Raw genomic sequence first — 20,215 nt, 5'->3', positions numbered from 1 at the left:
CCTCCCTGTCTTCAAAGATGTCAAGGAGACTTGTCAGCCAGACTTCAGTACTGCACTGTCAGCAAAGATTGTAAAGTGAAACTTGAACCCATGACCTCTGATTCAGAGGTGAGAGTGCTACCACTGAGCCATGGTTAACAGTAATGCAGATTTTTGTTAGCACTTGAGACACATTCGTACTTAAATGCAATATCAAAGTGGGTTTTTAAAGGTCATTATGAAGATTTTGATCTAAGTACTGCCCGTACTTTGCATTACATGGCTCAGTTATGTCTTTTTCGTTTTCTTTTTGTAATTGAACCAACCCATTAGAAATCAGTGTTTTCAATCTCATAACAACCAGTTACATTTTATAGGATAAAAGAAAAGTATTGCACATGTTGGAGATCTGAAATATAAAGTAAGTGATGAGAAAGCTCAGCAGGTCTGGCAGCATCTGTGAAGGGAGAAACAGTTAACGTTTCGAGTCCAACATGACTCTTCGGAATTGAAGAGAGGTAGGAATGTGATGCGTTTTATGCTGTTGAAAAGGTGGAGAGGGACAGGTGGAATAAAGGGGTAGGTTAGAGGGTGGGGGAGATTAAATACCAAAGGTTTCATGGAACAAAAGACAAAGGCCGTAGTAGAGAAACAACATGTAAGTCCAGAGTAGGTGTTCATAGCAGAATAAAGGTCAGTTCCATCTGAAAGTAAAAACAAGATACAGACCGGCACTTGGCAAAACAAAAAATCAAAATGGAGGACAGAGTTCATGGTCTGAAGTTGTTGAACGCAATGTTGAGTCCAGAAGGCTGTAAAGTGCCTAATCGGAAGATGAGGTACTGATTCTGTAGTTTGGGTTGGACTTCATTGGAGCATTGTAGCAGGCTAAGAACAAAAATATTAGCATGGGAGCAAGATGGTGAATTGAAATGGCAAGCTACAGGAAGATCGGGATCACGCTTGCGGACTGAGTCGAGGTGTTCCACAAAGCGGTCACATAGACTGTGCTTGGTCTCCCCAGTGTAGAGGGGACCACGTTATAAGCAATGAATACAGTAGACGAAGTTGGAAGAAGTACAAGCTGGAAGGGCAGCACCTCATCTTCCGATTAGCACTTTACAGCCTTCTGGACTTAGCATTGAGTTCAACAACTTCAGACCATGAACTCTGTTTTCCATTTTGAATTTTGTTTTGCCAAGCACCAGTCTAGATTTTGCTTTTGCTTTTGGACTGAGCTGACCTTTATTCTGTTATTAACACCTACTCTTGACCTGTGCTTTATTTCTTTACTGCAACCATTAACATTCTATTTGCCTTTTGTTCCATGACATCTTTGGTATTTAATCTCCCCTGCCTTCTAATCTATCTCTTATTACCCCTTTTGTTTCACCTGACCCTCCCCAATTTTTCAATAGCATAAACACATCATATTTATACCTCTGTTCAATTCCGAAGAGAGCCGTATTGGACTCTACATTAACTCTGTTTCTCTCTCCACAGATGCTGCCTGACCTGTTGAGGTTTTCCAGTACTTCCTATTTTTATTACAGAATTTATTGGAATTTGTTTTTATTGCAATTACCCTTACTCTTCAGATCTCTTCACACTCTGCTTACACTAGCCACGTATATCTGTGTTGTGCCTTTTTGAATGAGCGTACAAAGAACACTTTAATATGATGGCTCATTTGTTTGTCAAGAAAACATGTACATCAATTTGACAATTCAAATGCATTTCCATATTTTAGCCAAATTTTGTGAATGTTCCATACCAGGTGCTTTTTGTTTTCAAAATAAAACATCCTCTGATTAATTATTTTTCAACACTTTTTTTAATTACAGCAATTTTCCATTACCTTTTGAATTGTGTTAAAGCCAACTCCAAAATTAAAAATAGCATGGAAGACACAACTGTTAGTTTTCCTGAAAATCTGGTCCTTTTACTTCACAATACTGCCTCTGTGTTGGCTGGTTTCGAAGGGTTCGCTTACCTAACTTAAGTATCATTTCCCAGGAGGGTTGTGGTTACATCTGTGTTGCAAAGCATTCCCTCAAGATAATCACAACACAAGTATATAGTGTGGGGTTTTAAAGCATCCACAAATAATTGTTTCAGTCAGCCTAACCCTGACCCAAAGAGAGAAGTTCTGTTCTGATGAAAGGTCGCAGACCAGAAACGCTAACCCTGTTTCTCTGTTCACAGGTGCTGCCAGACCTGCTGAGTGTTTTTAGCATTTTCTGATTTTATTTCAGAGTTGATTTAGAAATTGGTGTGCAAGATGTTAATGCTGTACTTCTGTTTTTTTTAAAGCAACACTATAGGTCATTTCTTCCCACAAGCCATAGATCTAGGTTTACAAAAGAAATCCAGTTCCTACAGGTGTGGTTTTTGGTGTTACCACAAATGCATATTTGTGGATTATTTTACCTAAAGGGGATTGGAATGTCCCCTGTGTAGTAATTTGCTTTCTTGAAATGAGTGACTAGCTCTGATCCTAGCTTTCTCTCCCTATGGGATTATTGTTGTTGGTTTCATCATTTCAGTTATAAACCAGCATTATAACATTGACTGACCCTACCCCTGCCTCAGCTTATCTGCTGAAATCTTCATCCATGCATTTGTTACCTCTAGCCTTGACTATTCAGATGCACTCCGGACCAGCCTTCCACATTGTACATTTATAAACTTGAGGTTTTCCAAATCTTTGCCCATTTTCTGCCTCACACCAGTTCCCATTCATCCGTCACCCCTGTGCTTATTGGCCTCCTTTGGTTCATGGTTAAACAGCTCCTCATTGTTTTCAAATCCCTCCACGGCCTTGCCCCTCCCTTCCTCTGTAATCTCCTCTGGGATACCTTTTGCTGCTCCAATTCTGGCCTCTTGATCATCCCTTATTTTAATTGTTCCACCATTGGCAGCTGTGCTTTCAGCTGCCAAAGCCCTAAACCCTGGAATTATCTCCCTAAATCTCTCTGCCTCGCTTCCTATTTTTCTTCCTTTTAAGACACTCCTTAAAACCTACCTCTTTGACCAAGCTTTTGGTCATCATTGCTATTATCTCCCTGTTTGGCTCAGTGTCAAATTTTGTTTGATAATGCACCTGCGATAATGCACTTGGGACAGTTTACTGTGTTAAAGGTGCTATATAAATGCAAATTGTTGTTATAGCTTGTAAAAGAATAACAGCTTGTTGTAAAAGAACAGCCAGACACATGGGAGTTCTTGCAACAAAAAAAACAAAGTGCACAATATTTTTCAATTTTTTGATTAGTTTATTCTTGAGCAGAAATTTTGCGCTGAACGCTGCCAGGATCAATGGGTCAAATTCATTTGTTTTATAGGAACATTTCCAAGAATTCTGCGGGAAGTAAGATGTTCAGAAAATACCTTTTTAAATTCATAAATCTAATATTTTTTACTTTTATACTTGAGACTTTATGCTCTCCTATATACAGTATTCCCAGCACTGATCGTTATCCTCATCTTGTCAATGGCAAGTGGAAGAGCTGAAATATTTCTACTAGAAAAAAGTGAACTTTAGCAAATCTAGGAAAATACTAGATTTTTAAAAAAAATTGCTTTTAATCTCTGTTGAGGTCTGCTTGCTCCGTCCTTAGCCGGAAGGTCAGTTCAATCTAAGCCAAAGATTTCTCACTAAGATAAAAGCAAAAAATTGCGGATGCTGGAAATCCAAAACAAAAACAAAAATACCTGGAAAAACTCAGCAGGTCTGACAGCATCTGGGGAGAGGAACACAGTTAATGTTTCGAGCCCGTATGACTCTTCAACAGAATTAAGGAAAAACAGAAAAGAGATGAAATATAAGCTGGTTTAAGGGGGGGCAGGGGGTACTGGTAGAGCTGGGTAGAGGGCCAGTGATAGGTGGAGATAACCAAAAGATGAAAGATGTCATAGACAAAAGGACAGAAAGGTATTGAAGGTAGTGATATTATCTAAGGAATGTGATAATAGGTGACATTAAGGGTAGAAAGCAGGACGAGCAAGGTACAGATAGCCCTAGTGGGGGTGGGGTGGGGGGAAGGGATCGAAATAGGCTAAAAGGTAGAGATAAAACAATGGATGGAAATACATTTAAAAATAATGGAAATAGGTGGGAAAAGAAAAATCTATATAAATTTTGGGAAAAAAGGGAAATCAGAAAGAGGGTGGGGATGGAGGAGAAAGTTCATGATCTAAAATTGTTGAACTCAATATTTAGTCCGGAAGGCTGTAAAGTGCCTAGTCGGAAGATGAGGTGCTGTTCCTCCAGATTGCGTTGAGCTTCACTGGAACAATGTGGTCACCCACCCAGTCTGCATTTGGTCTCTCTGTTTCACTTGCACTTCCCTCAACTTAGTCTATTGCATTTGTTGCTCCCAATGCGGTTTCCTCTACATTGGAGAGACCAAACAAAGGTGGGTGACGGCTTTGCGGAACACCTTCGGTCTGTCCGCAAACATGACCCAGACCTCCCTGTTGCTTGCCATTTCAACACTCTACCCTGCTTTCATGCCCACATGTCCATCCTTGGCCTGCTGCATTGTGGTTATCTCCACCTATCACTGGCCCTCTATCCAGCTCTACCTGTCCCACCCCCCAAACCAGCTTATATTTCACCTCTTTCCTATTTTTCCTTAGTTCTGTTGAAGAGTCATACGGACTTGAAACGTTATCTGTGTTCCTCTCCACAGATGCTGTCAGACCTACTAAGTTTTTCCAGGTATTTTTGTTTTTGCCAAAGATTTCTCCACTGTTTCCCTACATTCATTAGCAGGGCAGCAGAATGTATTTTGTAGACTAGGATGGGCAGATGTGGCCAGGATTTTGTTTTGGTGGATTTCAGCAGTTACTGTTTGCTGCTGGCTCTTTGAGTGTGTATATTGATGCATCAACAGACTTAAAATGAGATTGATACCTAAATAGAAATAGTAGTTGAGAGATGTTTACTGTCCATAGATATGAAGTTACCTGCAATTTTGTTAATGTTTGTGATGTTGCACATTTAATTGCCTTTAAGTTGCTATTAGTTTCTTAAGTACTAACATTCAAAGAACAATAGAGTGAACTATTGCACGTAAGGGTTAAGGTTTTTGTAATTCTTGGATGGATTTTATAACGACCCCCTTCTCCTGCAAGGAAACATTTCTTCAAGGAGTGTTTTATTTGGTAGGAGCTTCTGTAGACCTCAAAGGGATTTATTTTGTTTTGAACAGAGGGTGAGCCTGGATAAATATGGAAAATTGATTTTTTCTGAAAATAGTGCCCTTTCTTTGCTGACATTTTATTTATGTTCATTTTTTTTTCCATAGAGAATTTTTCAGTGCTTGCCAACCTGTTTCTCCAACCTAAATGAGAATGACAGGAACACACCATTCTGGATCATTGCGTGGATGTGTTTGAGATATATCACCCATAATTTATCCTTAATATAGTTCTGTCCTTTAAAAGATTCTTTCACTCGAGTACAAGAAACTGTTAATCCACAAAAACATTTCTTAAAACTTCAGAAAGTTGACACTTATAGTAGCAGGCAGAAAAATATTATCCTGTGTCAAAAAAAGCTGTTGATGTATTAAATGACAGCTCTTAAAATAGAAAATATATATTTTTGAAACTTTTTTTTTGTAGTGAGACAGTACTGAGACATAGTTGTTGAATATTCTGTGTCCTAAATATAGAAGCATGAATGATTGAAAGTGAGGGCCAAGATTGCAGTTTAATGCTTTATTAATACAATGTAAACTGAAGATATTGGTTTTGTGAACTTGTATACAGAAGTTGCCTTGTCTTGAAATGTTACATTTTCAGATTTTTATACTATTATTGGTTGGGCTTATGCTAAACACAATTGGGTGGTTTGGTGAATAATGGTAGAATAATCGAGATGATTGTGATGTGGAATTGCATGACCTAATGCCATAGCAATGCCATTTTATTTTCTTGACTGATCATACACACAAGTTAGTTTGTTCATTCTTTCCATTTCTTTTTGATTTATAGTTTCTCTCTCTCTCATTTTACATCTTTCGTGGCCATCCTCACTCTTGCATTTATATATATATGTTCATGGATTCCCTTTCTTACTTTATCTTTCTTGCACATGATAATCTCTCGCTTTTTCCTGCATGCACTTTCTGAATCTCACTCACTCACTTTACTTTTCTCTCTGGATTCTGTTGCACACAGCTCTGCCTTGCATGCTTGCTCCTTCATTGTCTCATTCTCGTGCTTTCTGTATATTGCGGTCTTTATCTTGCCCTCAAACCCTTTCTCTTGCCCCCATCTTCCCAGCACACTGTCCGTCTGGAAGTTGCACACCATCTCTTTCTCACAAGTATTCCTGCTTTTTCTTCATCTTTCTCTTGCATGTAGCATTCTGGTGCTTCTTTCCTTCTGCTTTTTCTTTCTACCAACAAATGTACAAAAAGGTTAGAGTACGCAATTCTACACTGTGAAAATATGAATCTTGAGATAATACAACCAAGGACAGTATCCATTACTCTTTTTTGAATGTATTAATCAAAATTACATTTGGCTACATGTGGCTAGTACCTAATGTATTGTTACATACTCGCAAAAAACTGGCTCCCCAGTTCCATATGTACATTGATGGCACTCATCTCCACACCCCACCACTTATCTTGACCATTTTTGCTGCCTCTGTGATGTGTGGCTAGTGTCTCGGATTGAACCTGGGTGTCCTGCATGATCCCAAATTATGCTTCTGGCCCCATAACCTCCTTTTCACTAAGAAAGTTCACTTCCAGGTCCCTAACCTAAATTAATGTTTCCCAATCTCGGTCCATTTGCTACTGAGGCCCACAATCATGCATGCCTTCCTCATATCCAGACTTGAATATCCCATTGATAATTTGCTTGGCTTCTGCTGACTTCAGCTCATCCCAAATGCTCAAACCCGTATCCTATCACACACCAAGTTATGTTCACCCATTACGCCTGTCCTCGCTGACTTACTTTGGCTCCCAATCTGTGAATACATTAAATGTTGAAATTCCTATCTCCATATTGAAACCCTCCATGTTCTTTCACCTCCCTCTGTAATCTCCTTGAGTTCTACAACTTCTCTCCCCCAATGTTCCTTTCCTCTTACTCTGGCCTGTTTTGACCCTTCCTCTCCCCCCTCCCCTTGTCCCACTATTGCTGGCTGCGCCTACTGTGGACCTACTCTGGAATTCCTTCACTATCCCCCTCTCCTTTTAAGGCCTTCCTTAAAGCACAGCTCTTTGACCAAGATATGATTAATTATTCTAATGTCTCCTCCTTGGGCTTGGTGTCAATTTTATTTTGATTATGCTATTCCTTGCCATATTATTTGTCTGTGTTTAAAGGCATGATATAAATGCTAGCTGCTGTAATCAAATGCTGTTTACTCTTTGTGATCATTGTCACCAGTGCTTTCCTTTTAAGGTGTACTTTCAATCCTCGTGTCAAAGTTAGCAAATGGAATTTCTAGTTAAACTCATTTTGAATTATGAGGTCTCTCAAATGTCTTTGCCTCTCATTTTTCCAACAAAATTTTGCTGAGGGGTACATTGCTACATTGATTAAAATATAGCCAGGGCAAAAATTCCATGGAACAAGAATTAAGTATAAAGCAGTAAAAGGGCCAAATCAAACCTGGTGGGGGTTGGGTGGGGACAGTGTGGGGTGGGGGCTGTGGTGGAATTAAAATGGAAAGCCCATAAAGAAACATTTATTTTGTATTCTAATGTGTGCTTTCTTCTATTTAGACAATGTACTTTACCTTATCTGCTGTATAACCTTAAATTCAAAATCAACATATTATTCTCAAGGTAAAATGGATGGGTGAATTTTTTTTCACAAGAATGGAAACATGATGCAAAAAGGACAAAAATATCAGTCATATTCATGCAAGGCGAAAATTAATGCATGCATGTACCTTGAACACTTTAAAAGGTATACTATGAGAGCTGTTGTTCATACATGGTGGAAGCTCTTGTGGTGGCAAATCAGTTGGATGTTGAAGGAGTGGAAGCCCTTCTTGCTGATGGACCTCCTTGGCTGGCTGCTGGGTATCTTGATGGCCACATGGGTGCATTCATGATTTCCTTCACCTGGGGGGAATCCAGTGAAGGAGGCGGACCCCAATTACCTCTTTCCCTGCGAGGCTGTGTCTGTCATCAACTGAATGTGCTGTCTTGCTATGACAAAGGGGCTTACTAGTGAGATGCAGTGGTGTGCATCAGTTTGTGAAATACTGCTAAGGTACACAGCTGAACCTTAGAAGGAGCTAGAAGTAAAGAAGTTCAAAGCCACAGTGACTTTGGATGGCTACTGGTAGGACATAGAGACTAGTGCTCCAAGGTCTTCAGTGATGTGGGCGCAGTTGTCAGTCAGTGGCTATCTGCCTGGAGAGCCATAGTCTCCTGCAGCACTTGATCTCGATCATCTCCAGGTAGCTTTGGTTTCAGCAGTAGATCCTGTATTAAGGGTATGCCTCCATTGCCTTCCTGCCCTTCTTTTCTCTCCCATGCCCTCTGATACTCTGGGTTCTACTTTTCCAATGGAGAGCTTGGCTTCCTTCAACCCTGGGCTCAAAATCTGACAGATGGGCCCTCAATACCAGCTGCAGCTTTCCTATTGAGATTGGTAGCCTCACTCCGTGCTCTTCTGCTTTTATGATGCAGGGGATTGATGTCCCCATTTAATGCCCAATTGCTGGGTGCCCACTCTCCCCACAACGCATGCTAAGAGTGCTTAGCTACCAAGTGCCACTTTGCCCTGCTGATTCTCTGGGGGCTGGGATGATGCCTTGGGACAAACATGACTGGCTCCCCATAGCTGTTTAAAAACTCACAACTTCCAAAACTTGTGCAGCCCTTTAAATATTACAGCTTCCCCCTTCAGCATGTTCTTAATAGTTTGTTAACTTGTTTAATTGCTCACAATTGGGAGGAGAGTGGAATTCTGTCCTGCCCTCCCCTGTCCTTAGTGATTATTGCCAGTATCAGGGTTGGTGCCTTGTAATTGACATGCTGCCTGCTAGCAATATTTTTCAGCCTCCCACCCCGCCTCCATTCTTGCCTTTGGGGAGCCCTGAAAGTTCAGCCCTGCATTTCAAAATCAGTTCCTAAAACTTGGGCAATTTAACACTGACTGTCACATAAACAATGTAGCATGTGTCTGTGTGCAAGTGAGACAATTGTTTACTGTGTGGAAAGGTGAAAGCAATTTGCCTTGTATGCTAATTCTAAATCTACTGTTGGATTATTGGCTGCACAGCAAATAACAGACTAAAAAATTCCGTATCAGTGGATAATGTTTGAGTAAACTAACTTTCCACGAGGCTCACCGAATAATAATAATGTTGATGCACTGCTTTTAATTGAAAACAGGTTGGGCACCGAACATGATACTACATATTTAAAAAAAACAAGCCCAGTTGTTTGTAAAAGTGGAAAAGTGAAATGTCGAAACATAGAATCAAAGAACTTTACAGCATGGAAGGAGACCATTCTGGCCCGTCATGTCCACACTGGCTGGCAAGTAGCCAACCAGCCTAATCCTTCTTTCCAGCTCTTGGTCCATAGCCTAATAGATCAAAGATATTTTAAAAATGTTATTACAGTATCTACCTCGACCATTCTTTAGGGAGTGATTTCCAGATCCCTAGAATCTAGGTGGAAATATTTCCCCTCCTCATTCCCCCCCCCACCTCCCCAATTTCCCACTTCTTACTCGAAATCTATGCCCCCACCTCTCAATCAAGGAAAATAGGGCCTTCTTATCTGCTAAATCTAGACCCCTCATAATTTTATATACTTTGTTTAGGTATTTCCCTCAGCCGCCTCTGTGCCAAAGAAAACAGCTCTAGCCAATTCAGCCTTTCCTCACAGTTGAATTCTCCAGTCTAAGTAACATCATTGTAAATCTCCTCTGTGCCCTCTCTACTGCAATCACATCTTTCCTATAGTGCAGTGAACTGAATTGCATACAGTACTCCAGCTGTGGCCAAACTAGTGTTTTATACAATTCCAGCATAACTTCCCTGCCCTAATAGTCTATATTTATTCTGTATGCCTTCATGACCACTTATCTAACTATCCCAGGCACTTCAGGGAATCTCTGGACATGCACTCTGAGTTCCCTCTGTTCCTCTACACTTCTCAGAATTCTCCCACTGTTTCCCCCATCTAACCAGTCCGTTGATATCTCCTTCATTATCAGCCACATGGCCAATTTTTATATTGTCTGCAAAATTCTTAATCATATCTCCTATATTCAAGTCCAAGTCATTGTACACACCATAAAACCAGCTTATATTTCACCTCTTTTCTATTTTTCCTTAGTTCTGTTGAAGAGTCATATGGACTCGAAATGTTAACTGTGTTCCTCTCTGCAGATGCTGTCAGACCTGCTGAGTTTTTCCAGGTATTTTTGTTTTTGTTTTTGTTTTGGATTTCCAGCATCCGCAGTTTTTTGCTTTTATAAAAAGCAAAGGACCTGGTAGTGAGCCCTGTAGAACCCCATTGGTAACAGCCTTCCAGTCACAAAAACTCCCATTGATTATTAGCCTTTGCTTCCTGCCTCTGAGCAAATTTTGGGTCCAACTTAGCACTTTGACTTGGATCCCATGGGCTTTTACTTACCTGACCAGTCTGCCACAGGGTACCTTATCAAAAGCCTTGCTCAAATCCTGACAGATTACATTAGATACACTATGCTCATCAACCCTCCATGTTACCTCCTCAAAAAATCCAATCATGTTAATCAGATGCGATTTTCCCTCAAAAAAGAATTATGCTGTCTTTGATTAATCCGTAACCCTCAGAATTTTTTCCAATAATTTTCCCGTCACCAAGGCTAGGCTAACTGGCCTGTACTTACTCAATCTATCCTTTTCTCCCTTTTTAAACAATGGTACAATGTTAGCTGTCTTCCAGTCCTTTGACACCACACCCGTGAGACCCAGAGAAGATTAGAAAATAATAGAACTCTTTTTGCTTCCCTTAACAACCTAGGATACATTTCATCACTTTTTCAAAGATGTTAAGTCCTTTCATGTTTCCTCTCTCACTAGGCCTAATTTCATCTAACATTTCACACTCCTCCTTCCTGATTGCAATTTCTGCATTGTCATTCTCTTTTGTGAAAACGGATATAAAGTGGGGGATTTTACAGGGGGAGATAACAATAACAGCTTGTGTTGTCCCCGTCTCCCACTCCCCCCAAAAAAAAGTAAAGTTGGCGTGGAGCCGACCTGCTCCTCGCTGGCCTGCCCTGCAACCATAACCTGCTGCAGGCGGACTCAACAACCCAGTGTGGGACTTCTGCCCCTCTGGAGCTAGTGGCCAATCCAATTCGGTCCGGGCAACACCAAGTGCGCGTTAATGGCCACTGCCAGGACTGCAAGAAGAGGTGTAACTTCCACGGAACCAGTAAGTCTGTGGTCTTGGGCAGGGAGGATTTCGGTAGGTCAGGGAGAGTTTGGGGAGTGGTTGGATTTAAGGCTGTTGGGGGGGGGGGTGGTTAGGCAGAAAGGGGGGTTTTGATCTGAGGGGAAGCCACCCCCACACTCCCCCCCCCCACAAATCAGTAAAGGACAGCCCCCAAAGATTGGACTCCACTCCTCCTCTGCCCACCTCCTTCCTTCCTGCTTTGAAGAGTGCATTTAAAAAATCAGGCTGCCTGCTCTCGCCTGGTTGCCCATGTCAAACGTTTTATGGCACAGGCAGCATATTATCAGGGTCAGTCGGCTTGGTAACAAGCCTAATTGATCCTTGATTAACTATTTGAATATGACGGGCTGCTCATTTTTACCCCTGAATTATGGGGCTGTGCTTGGGGGTGGGTGGTAAGGTGGGCAGCCACCCTATTTTACATGATTTCCAGCCGGAAAAATGCCTGGCGGGGGCTAATAAAATGCAGCCCAAAGTATTCATTGAGAACCATATCAGCGTCCTCCGCCTCCACACCCAGGTTACCCTTATGGTTCCTAATAAGTCCTACTCTTTGCTTGGTTATCTTCCTGCTCTTTATGTATTTAGAATAAATATCTTTGGTTTTCCCTTGATTTTTCTTGTGAATACTTTTTTCATGCCCTCTCTTTGCTTTCCTAATCTCCTTAATTTCGCCTCTCTACTTGGTTTTCTGCAGTACTGAGGCCTCTGTATCTGTCATAAGCTTCCTTTTTTTTTATCCTCTCCTTTAAGTCCCCTAACAGTTGGGGACTCTGGATTTGTTTGTCCAACCCTTTTCCTTTAAGGGAACATAATTGCTCTGAACTCTCACTCCCTCACTAACTCTTCTTGACTACCTACAATGGATCTGGCACTGATTTACTTTCAAGTAGCTTTTTCCAGCCCACTTTAGCTAAATCACAAGATAAAAGCAAAATACTGTATTTGCTGGAAATCTGAAACAAAAAGTTCTGAAGAAGAGTCACCTGGACACTCAATGTTAACTCTATCCTTCTCTCCACAGATGCTGTCAGACATGTTGAGTTTTTCCAGCAGTTGTTTTTGTTTTAGCTAAATCACATCTCAGCTTAGTAAAATTAGCTTTTCCCCAATTGCAAGCTTTTATTCTTGGTCTATGTTTGACCTTTTCCATATCTATCCTGAATCTAACTGAATTATGATCACTTCCACCAAAGTTCTCCCCTGCTGTACCCATTCCACTTGCTTCACAGCAGTTCAAGAGTGCAGCTAACCACCATGTTCTTGAAGGCAATTAGGGATGGGCAGCAAATGCTGGCCTTGCCAGTGCCACTCACATTCATGAAAGAATGCTGCCTCTCTTGTTGGGCTTGCTGCATACTGGTTTGAAAAAGTTCTCCTAAATGCATCTTAGCAATTCTGCTTCCTCAATGCCTTTCATTCTAATTATGTCCTAATTAATATTAATGTAGTTGAAATTCCCCACTATTATTTCTCAGAAAATTTACTCTTCTATCTTCCTCTGATTGTTTGGGGGACTGTAGATGGTGGAAAATTGGCTGCAGTTTAAGCAAGTGATAATTATTTGGATTTTAATACTTTTTGTATTAAACATCAGTTCCTTAAAGAAAATTGATTCCAGTAAGGACTGTATTGATGCTGCTTCTGCACTAGTTTCTTGGATTTTCTGTCTGAGTTTTTGTATTGAATTGGGAGAATCTATGCAAAAAATTAATGGTTAGTGACTCTTAAAGGACTTGGTGCCCCAGAGGACCCGTGCAGGCATGTGGTCATCTTGGCCTCTACTACATGTAAGGAATTTCTTCCACTGCATTTCTCTCTTAACAGTGAGCAATTTGTTCTGTTGGCATACAATTTCACTACTTGATTTGGCTCTGTTTGGCTCCAAAACCAGAAAACCAATAGCCAAAACCAGGACTCTCCCAAGGATCTAACCTTGGTCCCCTCCTGTTTCGCATCTACATGGTGCCCCCCTCCTCCCCGCCACCCCGGTGACATCCAAAAATGCAATATTTGGCTCCACATGTAAACTGACGGCACCCAGCTATACTTCACCACATCATTTCTCAACCTTCCGCTGATTCGAAACTGCTTTTCTGACATCCAGTGCCAGACGAGCAGAAATTTCCTGAAACAAGATATTTGGAAGACCGAAGCCATTGTTTTTGTTCCCCACCACAAACTCTGTTCCTTAGTCACCGACCCCATCCCCCTCCCTGGGAACTGTTTGAGGCTGAACCAAACTGTTTGCATCTTTGGTATTGTATTTGATCCTGGCCAGATTCAAACCATCACTAAAACAGCATACAGCCGCCTCTGTAACATTGCTTGACTCCACCCTGCCAAGGTTTATCTGCTGCTGAAACCCTCATCCGTGCCTTTTCAACCTTTAATCCATTCCAACTCTCTCCTGAAGGGCCTCCCATGTTCCATCCTCGATAAACTTAAGATCATCCAAAATTCTGCCTGTATCCTAACTCACATCAAGTCCTGTTCACCCATCAAGCCTGTGCTCGCTGACCTACATTAGCTCCTGATTAAGCAAAACCTCTTTGTTTGTAAAAAGAAATCTCATCTGTGTTTTCAAATCCCTCCATGGCCTCGTCCCTCTCCATCTCTGTAACTCCTCTAACCTTACAAGCCTATGAGATATCTCTTCCCCTCCAATTCTGCCCTCTTGTGCATTCCTGATTTTAATTGCTCTACCAATGGCAGTCATGCCTTCAGCTGCCGAGGCCCTAAGTTCTGGAGTTTCATTTCTTAAGCCTCTTTTTCTTCTTTGAAGAAGCCCTTTAAAACCTGCCTCTGACAAGCTTCTCGTCATTTGTCGTAATATTTCCATGTGCCTCGGTATCAATTTTTGTTTAATAATACTCTTGTGGAGTGTTTTATTATGTTGAAGGTGCTATTTAAATATATGGTACTTTTGAAACTTTTACCAGCATAAATTTAACAACCAGGCATGACAAAAATGCAATGATGTGATCTTCCTATACATATAGGAAGGTGTGCCATATAAACTTCCAGTGTATTATAGCAAGATGCTAATGAATCTAATTTATTTCATTAGATGTGGTATAGTACCTTTTTTTGATAAATTTGTAGAAATTATGGTTGGAAGAAGAACTATTCAGTAGTACTGTTTACTAATTTGAAGTTGATTGCAGCTATAGAACTATTTTTAGCTCTGAAAGTCCACAAAATGTAGATTGGATTTGGAAGAGTATACAAGTGGTCCGTGAGGTTTAGGATGGATGTATCAACCCCCGCAGCTGTATTTTTCTGTAATTTGTTTTTTAATTTGTTAGCTTAACAAGTTACTGTGTGCTACAAATTTTGCATATATAGCAATTTTTTTTTCTATTCTGCACATTAGTTTGTCTTTATTTGTAGGGATTTCCTTGATGGAAAGTTTGAAAAAGACTAATCTGAAGTGGAAGGAGGTCCTCGAACAATAAGGGAAATTGCATATATTGTCTTACTCTTAGTCAACCAAAATGTTGTTCTGTACTAGATTGTAAATATGCAACATAATAAGGGAGCTGAGTCAATTTGAAGAGACAATAGATGGGTGAATGGAATGTCTATAGTGTGCAAAAATATGTAGACAGTGCAGTTCTAGTATAGCAACTTTCAGTTGTTATAGCAACAAGTCACTGCAAAATATCTTACTAAATTAATAATGAGGTTGGGTGTAACGTAAGCACAGCACCAGCACATTTGCCTTTACCACTACTTAAACAACTTGCAAGTGGCGCTGATCTTTTTTTCTCTCTTCTTTCAGCTTAAAATGCCCAATGTGTGATTGAGGGAGATAAATGGCGTCTAAAGTGACAGATGCTATAGTGTGGTATCAAAAAAAGGTAAGTAAAGTATTTCAATTTTTGTCTTGATGTTTGATCTTCATGTATGGCATTATTTATATATACTCCTGAGAGGAGCTGATACAAAGGTTAGGCTCTGTTCCACATTTCTAATGTATTTGTTGTACAACACTCTGGCCTACAGTAACTGAAAAGCAATTAGAGTTTTTGGAACATGAACAGGCCATTCAGCTCCTTGAGCTTATTCCACCATTCAATTAGACCATGGCTAATCTATATCACAATTCCTTTTACCTGCCTTATATGGAAGAAAAATTGGTGCTTTAGCCATGTGATGTTCATATATTTGTGTAACATTTTGGCATTTAGATTGAACTTTCAGCTGCTTGTTTGTATTTTTCATCGGTTTTGCCTCCTGATCATAACCAGCAACACCGCTGATTGATCAAGTAAGCAGCATGCAGCATTTTGTCTGATTAAAAATAATCAAACTATGAACTGCAGTGTTAAGTAATTTGCGCTGCTGTTCTGACAATCTTTAGAGTAGCAGCTGTAGTTTCGTTTGAAATAAGGTTATGGTCAGAGATTGTCTCTTTCTTCTTTTCAATGCCATTTCTTCAAACTAGTTGCTAAATTTACATGCATGGACTGTGGATTGTAAGCATGTACCCAAAGTAAATACAAAATTAATCATATTTCCAGGGCCTGCTGTAAGTGCAGTCTATTTCATTGTTTGGCAATATAACTTCCAATGTAGTGCCTTGGAATGCATTCTGATGTTAAAGATGTTTATAAATGCAAGTTTTAGTTGTTGGAGTTGTACTGAGAAGAGTGCATGTCAAGCACTGGGATCTACTTGGAGCATGTTTACTCAGTGATGTTAGTATCAATTAAATTGACCAAGTTAGACAATGAGTGCAGATATTCTGAGTGCTATTTTCCAGTCTTAGCTGAGTAATTTTTGTCATCCCAGTACATCCTTGCTACATTCAAATATTAATCAGCCACCTGCAAAAATAAATCAACAAATTCTTTATTCGTGTAACTGAGCAATTTAAATATGTTTGGAGGCAACCTGTTTTCAGAGTGATTATTTTAGATGTGCACTTAAAAGTAAATAAAATGGTAGGTCCAATCAGGCAGTTCTGTAATGCTTACAGTAATTACTTCTCACGGAGTGTGCGGAAAATAACTTGTGTTCGTCGCATCTGTCCCAAAACATTTCACATCTAATGAATTAGTTACTGAACAAAGTTATGTGTAGAATTGTTGTTATGTAGGTAATATCTAGCTCCTGAATCGCAGGTAGCTCTGTACAACATTATCCAAGTGATTACACCGTAAATGTCAATAGGCTATCCAGCTATACAGGACATCTGATGAGGTAATCTTGCTGAAACATATAAGGTTCTGAGAGGACTTGATAGGGTGGATATTGGGAAGATGTTTCCTCTTGGGGGAGACTATAACTGGGGGACATGTTTAAAACATTACAGTGAAGCCCAATTCAGACGTTGCTAAAACATGTACACTTCCCAGAATGGTCACTAGATAACAATCAGACTTGGGAAGGTTGCCAGATTTTTCTCGGCCCACAGCCATAGAGGCAGAATCCTCAACTGTTGCTTCAGTTAACTTGACTTGGCTGGGGAATTGAACCTGTGAGCTTTGGTTTTCTATGACTTGATTGTACACCACAGTCAAAGTTAATCAGTAGTTCTGACTTGTGTTTGCAGTCCCTGTAGCTTGCTGTACATAATCTGATATCATGATGTTATCTGTGGAAGAACTTTTTATTACCTCCCATAGATCTAATCTCACAATTTACTTCACTGTCTCATACTTTTTTTATTAACGCTTATTGTTTGACTAGTACTTGAATAAAGTTCTAAAGTGTGACATCAATAAAATGATTTGGCTATTTATTTGTGTATGATGTGCCTTTTATGATGGTAATTCTATTTCACCCATTTACAATGCCAAAAAATAACTCCTTTGAATATTTACCACATACCTTCAGTGTGCACACATGAATGAGGAATATTATGACGCATTCTATCCTTGAGGTAATTGGGCTTGCAGTAACTTGTCAACTGGTGTATGTTTTAAACTCTTTTTGTAAGCTTTGACAGAACACACAATTTTTGGTTGATACCAGGCACTCATTTTGTGTGAAAGTATTGGCATAGTTAGGTGTCCTATTAGCCTGTCAGTCAGGACATGGGTGAATCTGTCATTTTGAGTCCATATGACCCTTCATCAGAACTAAGACATATAGAAATGAGATGAAATATAGGCTGGTAGAGGGGGGTGGATGGGACAGGTAGATTTCGATAGAGGGCCAGTGATTGGTGGAGGCCAAGAAGAGATTGCCAAAGATGTCATAGACAAAAGGGCAAAGGGGTGTTGACGGTGGTGATATTATCTAAAGGATGTTCTAATGGGGACATTAAGCGTAGAAAGCAGGACAAGCAAGTGGTAGAAGGCCCTAGTGGGGGTGGGGTGGAGGGAAGGGATTGAAATGGGCTAAAAGATGGAGATGAAACAATAGATTGAAATAAATTTAAAAATAGGAGGGATAAGAAAAATATATTTGTTAAACTTTTTTTTAAATTAGTGGAAAAAGGGGGATCGGAAAGGGGGTGGAGATGGAGGAGAGAGTTCATGATCTGAAATTGTTGAACTCAATATTAAGTTCGGAAGGCTGTAAAGTGCCTAGTCGGAAGATGAGGTGCTGTTCCTCCAGTTTGCATTGAGCTTCACTGGAACATTGCAGCAGGCCAATGACGGACATGTGGGCATGAGAGCAGGGTGTGTGTTGAAATGGCAAATGACAGAGAGGTCTGGGTCATGCTTGCGGACAGACCAACGGTGTTCTACAAAGCGGTCACCCAGTCTGCATTTGGTCTCTGTAATGTAGAGGAGACTGCATTGGGAGCAGCGAATGGAGTAGACTAAATTGAGGGAAGTGCAAGTGAAGTGCTACTTCACTTGAAAGGAGTGTTTGGGCCCTTGGATGGTGAGGAGGGGGGGAGTAAAGGGGCAGGTGTTGCACCTTCATGGGAAGGTGCCATGGGAGGGGGTTGAGGCATAGGGAATGATGGAGAAGTGGACCAGGGTTCACGGAGGGAATGATCCCTGTGGAAAGCCGCCAGGGTGGGTGATGGGAAGATGTGTTTGGTGGTGGCATCATGCTGGAGTTGGCGGAAATGGTAGAGGATGATCCTTTGAACACAGAGGCTGAGGGGATGATAAATGAGGACAAGGGGGACTCGATCATGGTTCTGGGGGTGGGGGAGGAAGGTGTGAGGGCAGATGCGTGGGAGATGGGCCGGACACGGTTGAGGGCCCTGTCGAGCTCTACCTGTCCCACCCACTTTGCCTCTACCAGCTTATATTTCATCTCATTTCTATATGTCTTAGTTCTGATGAAGGGTCATACGGACTTGAAACGTCAACTGTATCCCTCTCTGAAGATGCTGTCAGACCTGCTGAGTTTTTCCAGGTATTTTTGTTATTGTTTTTGTTCTAGATTTCCAGCATCCACAGTATTTTGCTTTTATCATGGGTGCATTTGTCCCTGTCCCTACCTCTGTACTGGGATAGATTTTTTTTAAAGCCTTATGCACTGGCAAGTGTAGGTGCTTTCCCATTGCAGAATTACTTCATGAATAAATGTAAGATTCTCTTTAGAACTATTTAAACTGTTATATCTTATGACAGATTTTATATTTTTACATAGAGATATGTATTGAGACTCTGAAATTTGTTAGACATAGCAAGTTAAATAAAGGATCACATACCTTAATACAATTATTGCTCAGTGGTTATTTCAATGGAGTCATGGATTTGTTTAGAGTAGGTACATAGTGCAAAGAGGCAATTTTGTGATCAATATGTAATATTTTTAACCATCAGGTCACTTTGAAAGAACAGTTTAAATCTACCCAGTGGGTTTCATCTTGGGACATTTTATTACATTAAAGGTGCTCTATCAGTATAAGTTGTTATTGTCGCAGCTTGGATTAAGAGGGCAGTCTGGAATCTGTATCTGTTTTGTTGATGAAACTTAGGGTGGTGTCTGTCTGCAAAGATGTTACCTGGAAAAAACGAACTCTATCATTAATAAAGTTGCTTAGAACTATTTTCTAAGGATGGTCAGCCTCTTAGTTTCAGCATATCTGCCTCTGTTTAGGCTTCCTCTTTAATCCTAATAGGAGCACTTTGTTTTGCTTTCGTCCTTCCTACTTGGTGGTTTTGTCAACCTCCATTCCATGCTGGAATGAAGAAGAAAAATTGATTGCCGTACGACCAAAGATTGTTTTATTCTTCAGATGGATAATTCCATCAATCAAGTGAACTACTCTGTCCTGGATGTATTAAGCTGTGCCTCAATTCATCCAGGTGAGTAGTGAGTATTTTATCATACTGCCGACAAGCTTTGTAGATGGTGGACGAGCTTTGAAAGGTCAGGAAATTAGTCATTCATCATAAGGTTCCCAACCTCTGCCTTGCTCTTGTAGCCATTATGTTGAAACCACTGTTATACTTTAGCAGTGGTGATTCCCAGGATATTAATGTTTGGGGACTTAATGATGGGGGTGCCGTTGAAGGAAAAAGAAACTGTGGGGGTTCCCTCTTATTTTGAGATGGTTACTGCCTGTCACTTGTCGGCCCCAACGTGAATATCGTTGAATTCCTACTTTTGAATGGAGCTGAACACTGAGCAAGCAGCCTCACTCCTGACCTAGGGCTAAGGGATGCACAATGATGAAGCAACTGAAGATGGGTTGTGCATCTGACCAGCACAAGACATCTTCCTTTATGTCAGATATGTGCTCAACCACTAGAGGGATTTATCTTCAACCTATATTGACCTCAATTTTTCTAGGACTCCTTGATGCCAACTCAGCCAAATGCTGCCTGGATTTTGAAGGTATCTACTATTGTCTGTTCTCTGGCAATCAT

At 40.6% G+C, this 20,215-nt stretch overlaps 1 protein-coding gene across 5 annotated transcripts in view; it reads left to right on the top strand.

The window, feature by feature from the left end:
- LOC121286359 (protein PHTF2-like) overlaps nucleotides 1-20,215 on the top strand; it is a 125,817-nt gene that overhangs the window by 16,897 nt on the left and 88,705 nt on the right. For 4 of the 5 annotated variants that reach the window (XM_041203451.1, XM_041203452.1, XM_041203448.1 and 1 more), the window contains exon 2: nucleotides 15,208-15,286. In XM_041203451.1, the coding sequence (XP_041059385.1) occupies nucleotides 15,242-15,286 (45 nt within the window). In that variant the 5' untranslated portion in view covers nucleotides 15,208-15,241. Of the gene's footprint in view, nucleotides 1-15,201; nucleotides 15,287-20,215 lie in introns of those variants that run through there. The other variant, XM_041203450.1, reaches the window with a different exon arrangement.

This window comes from Carcharodon carcharias, chromosome 13 (genome assembly GCF_017639515.1).
Source record: "Carcharodon carcharias isolate sCarCar2 chromosome 13, sCarCar2.pri, whole genome shotgun sequence".
NCBI lineage: Eukaryota > Metazoa > Chordata > Chondrichthyes > Lamniformes > Lamnidae > Carcharodon > Carcharodon carcharias.
Note: the sequence above shows the minus strand (reverse complement) of the source record. Positions and strands in the feature narration are given on the sequence as shown.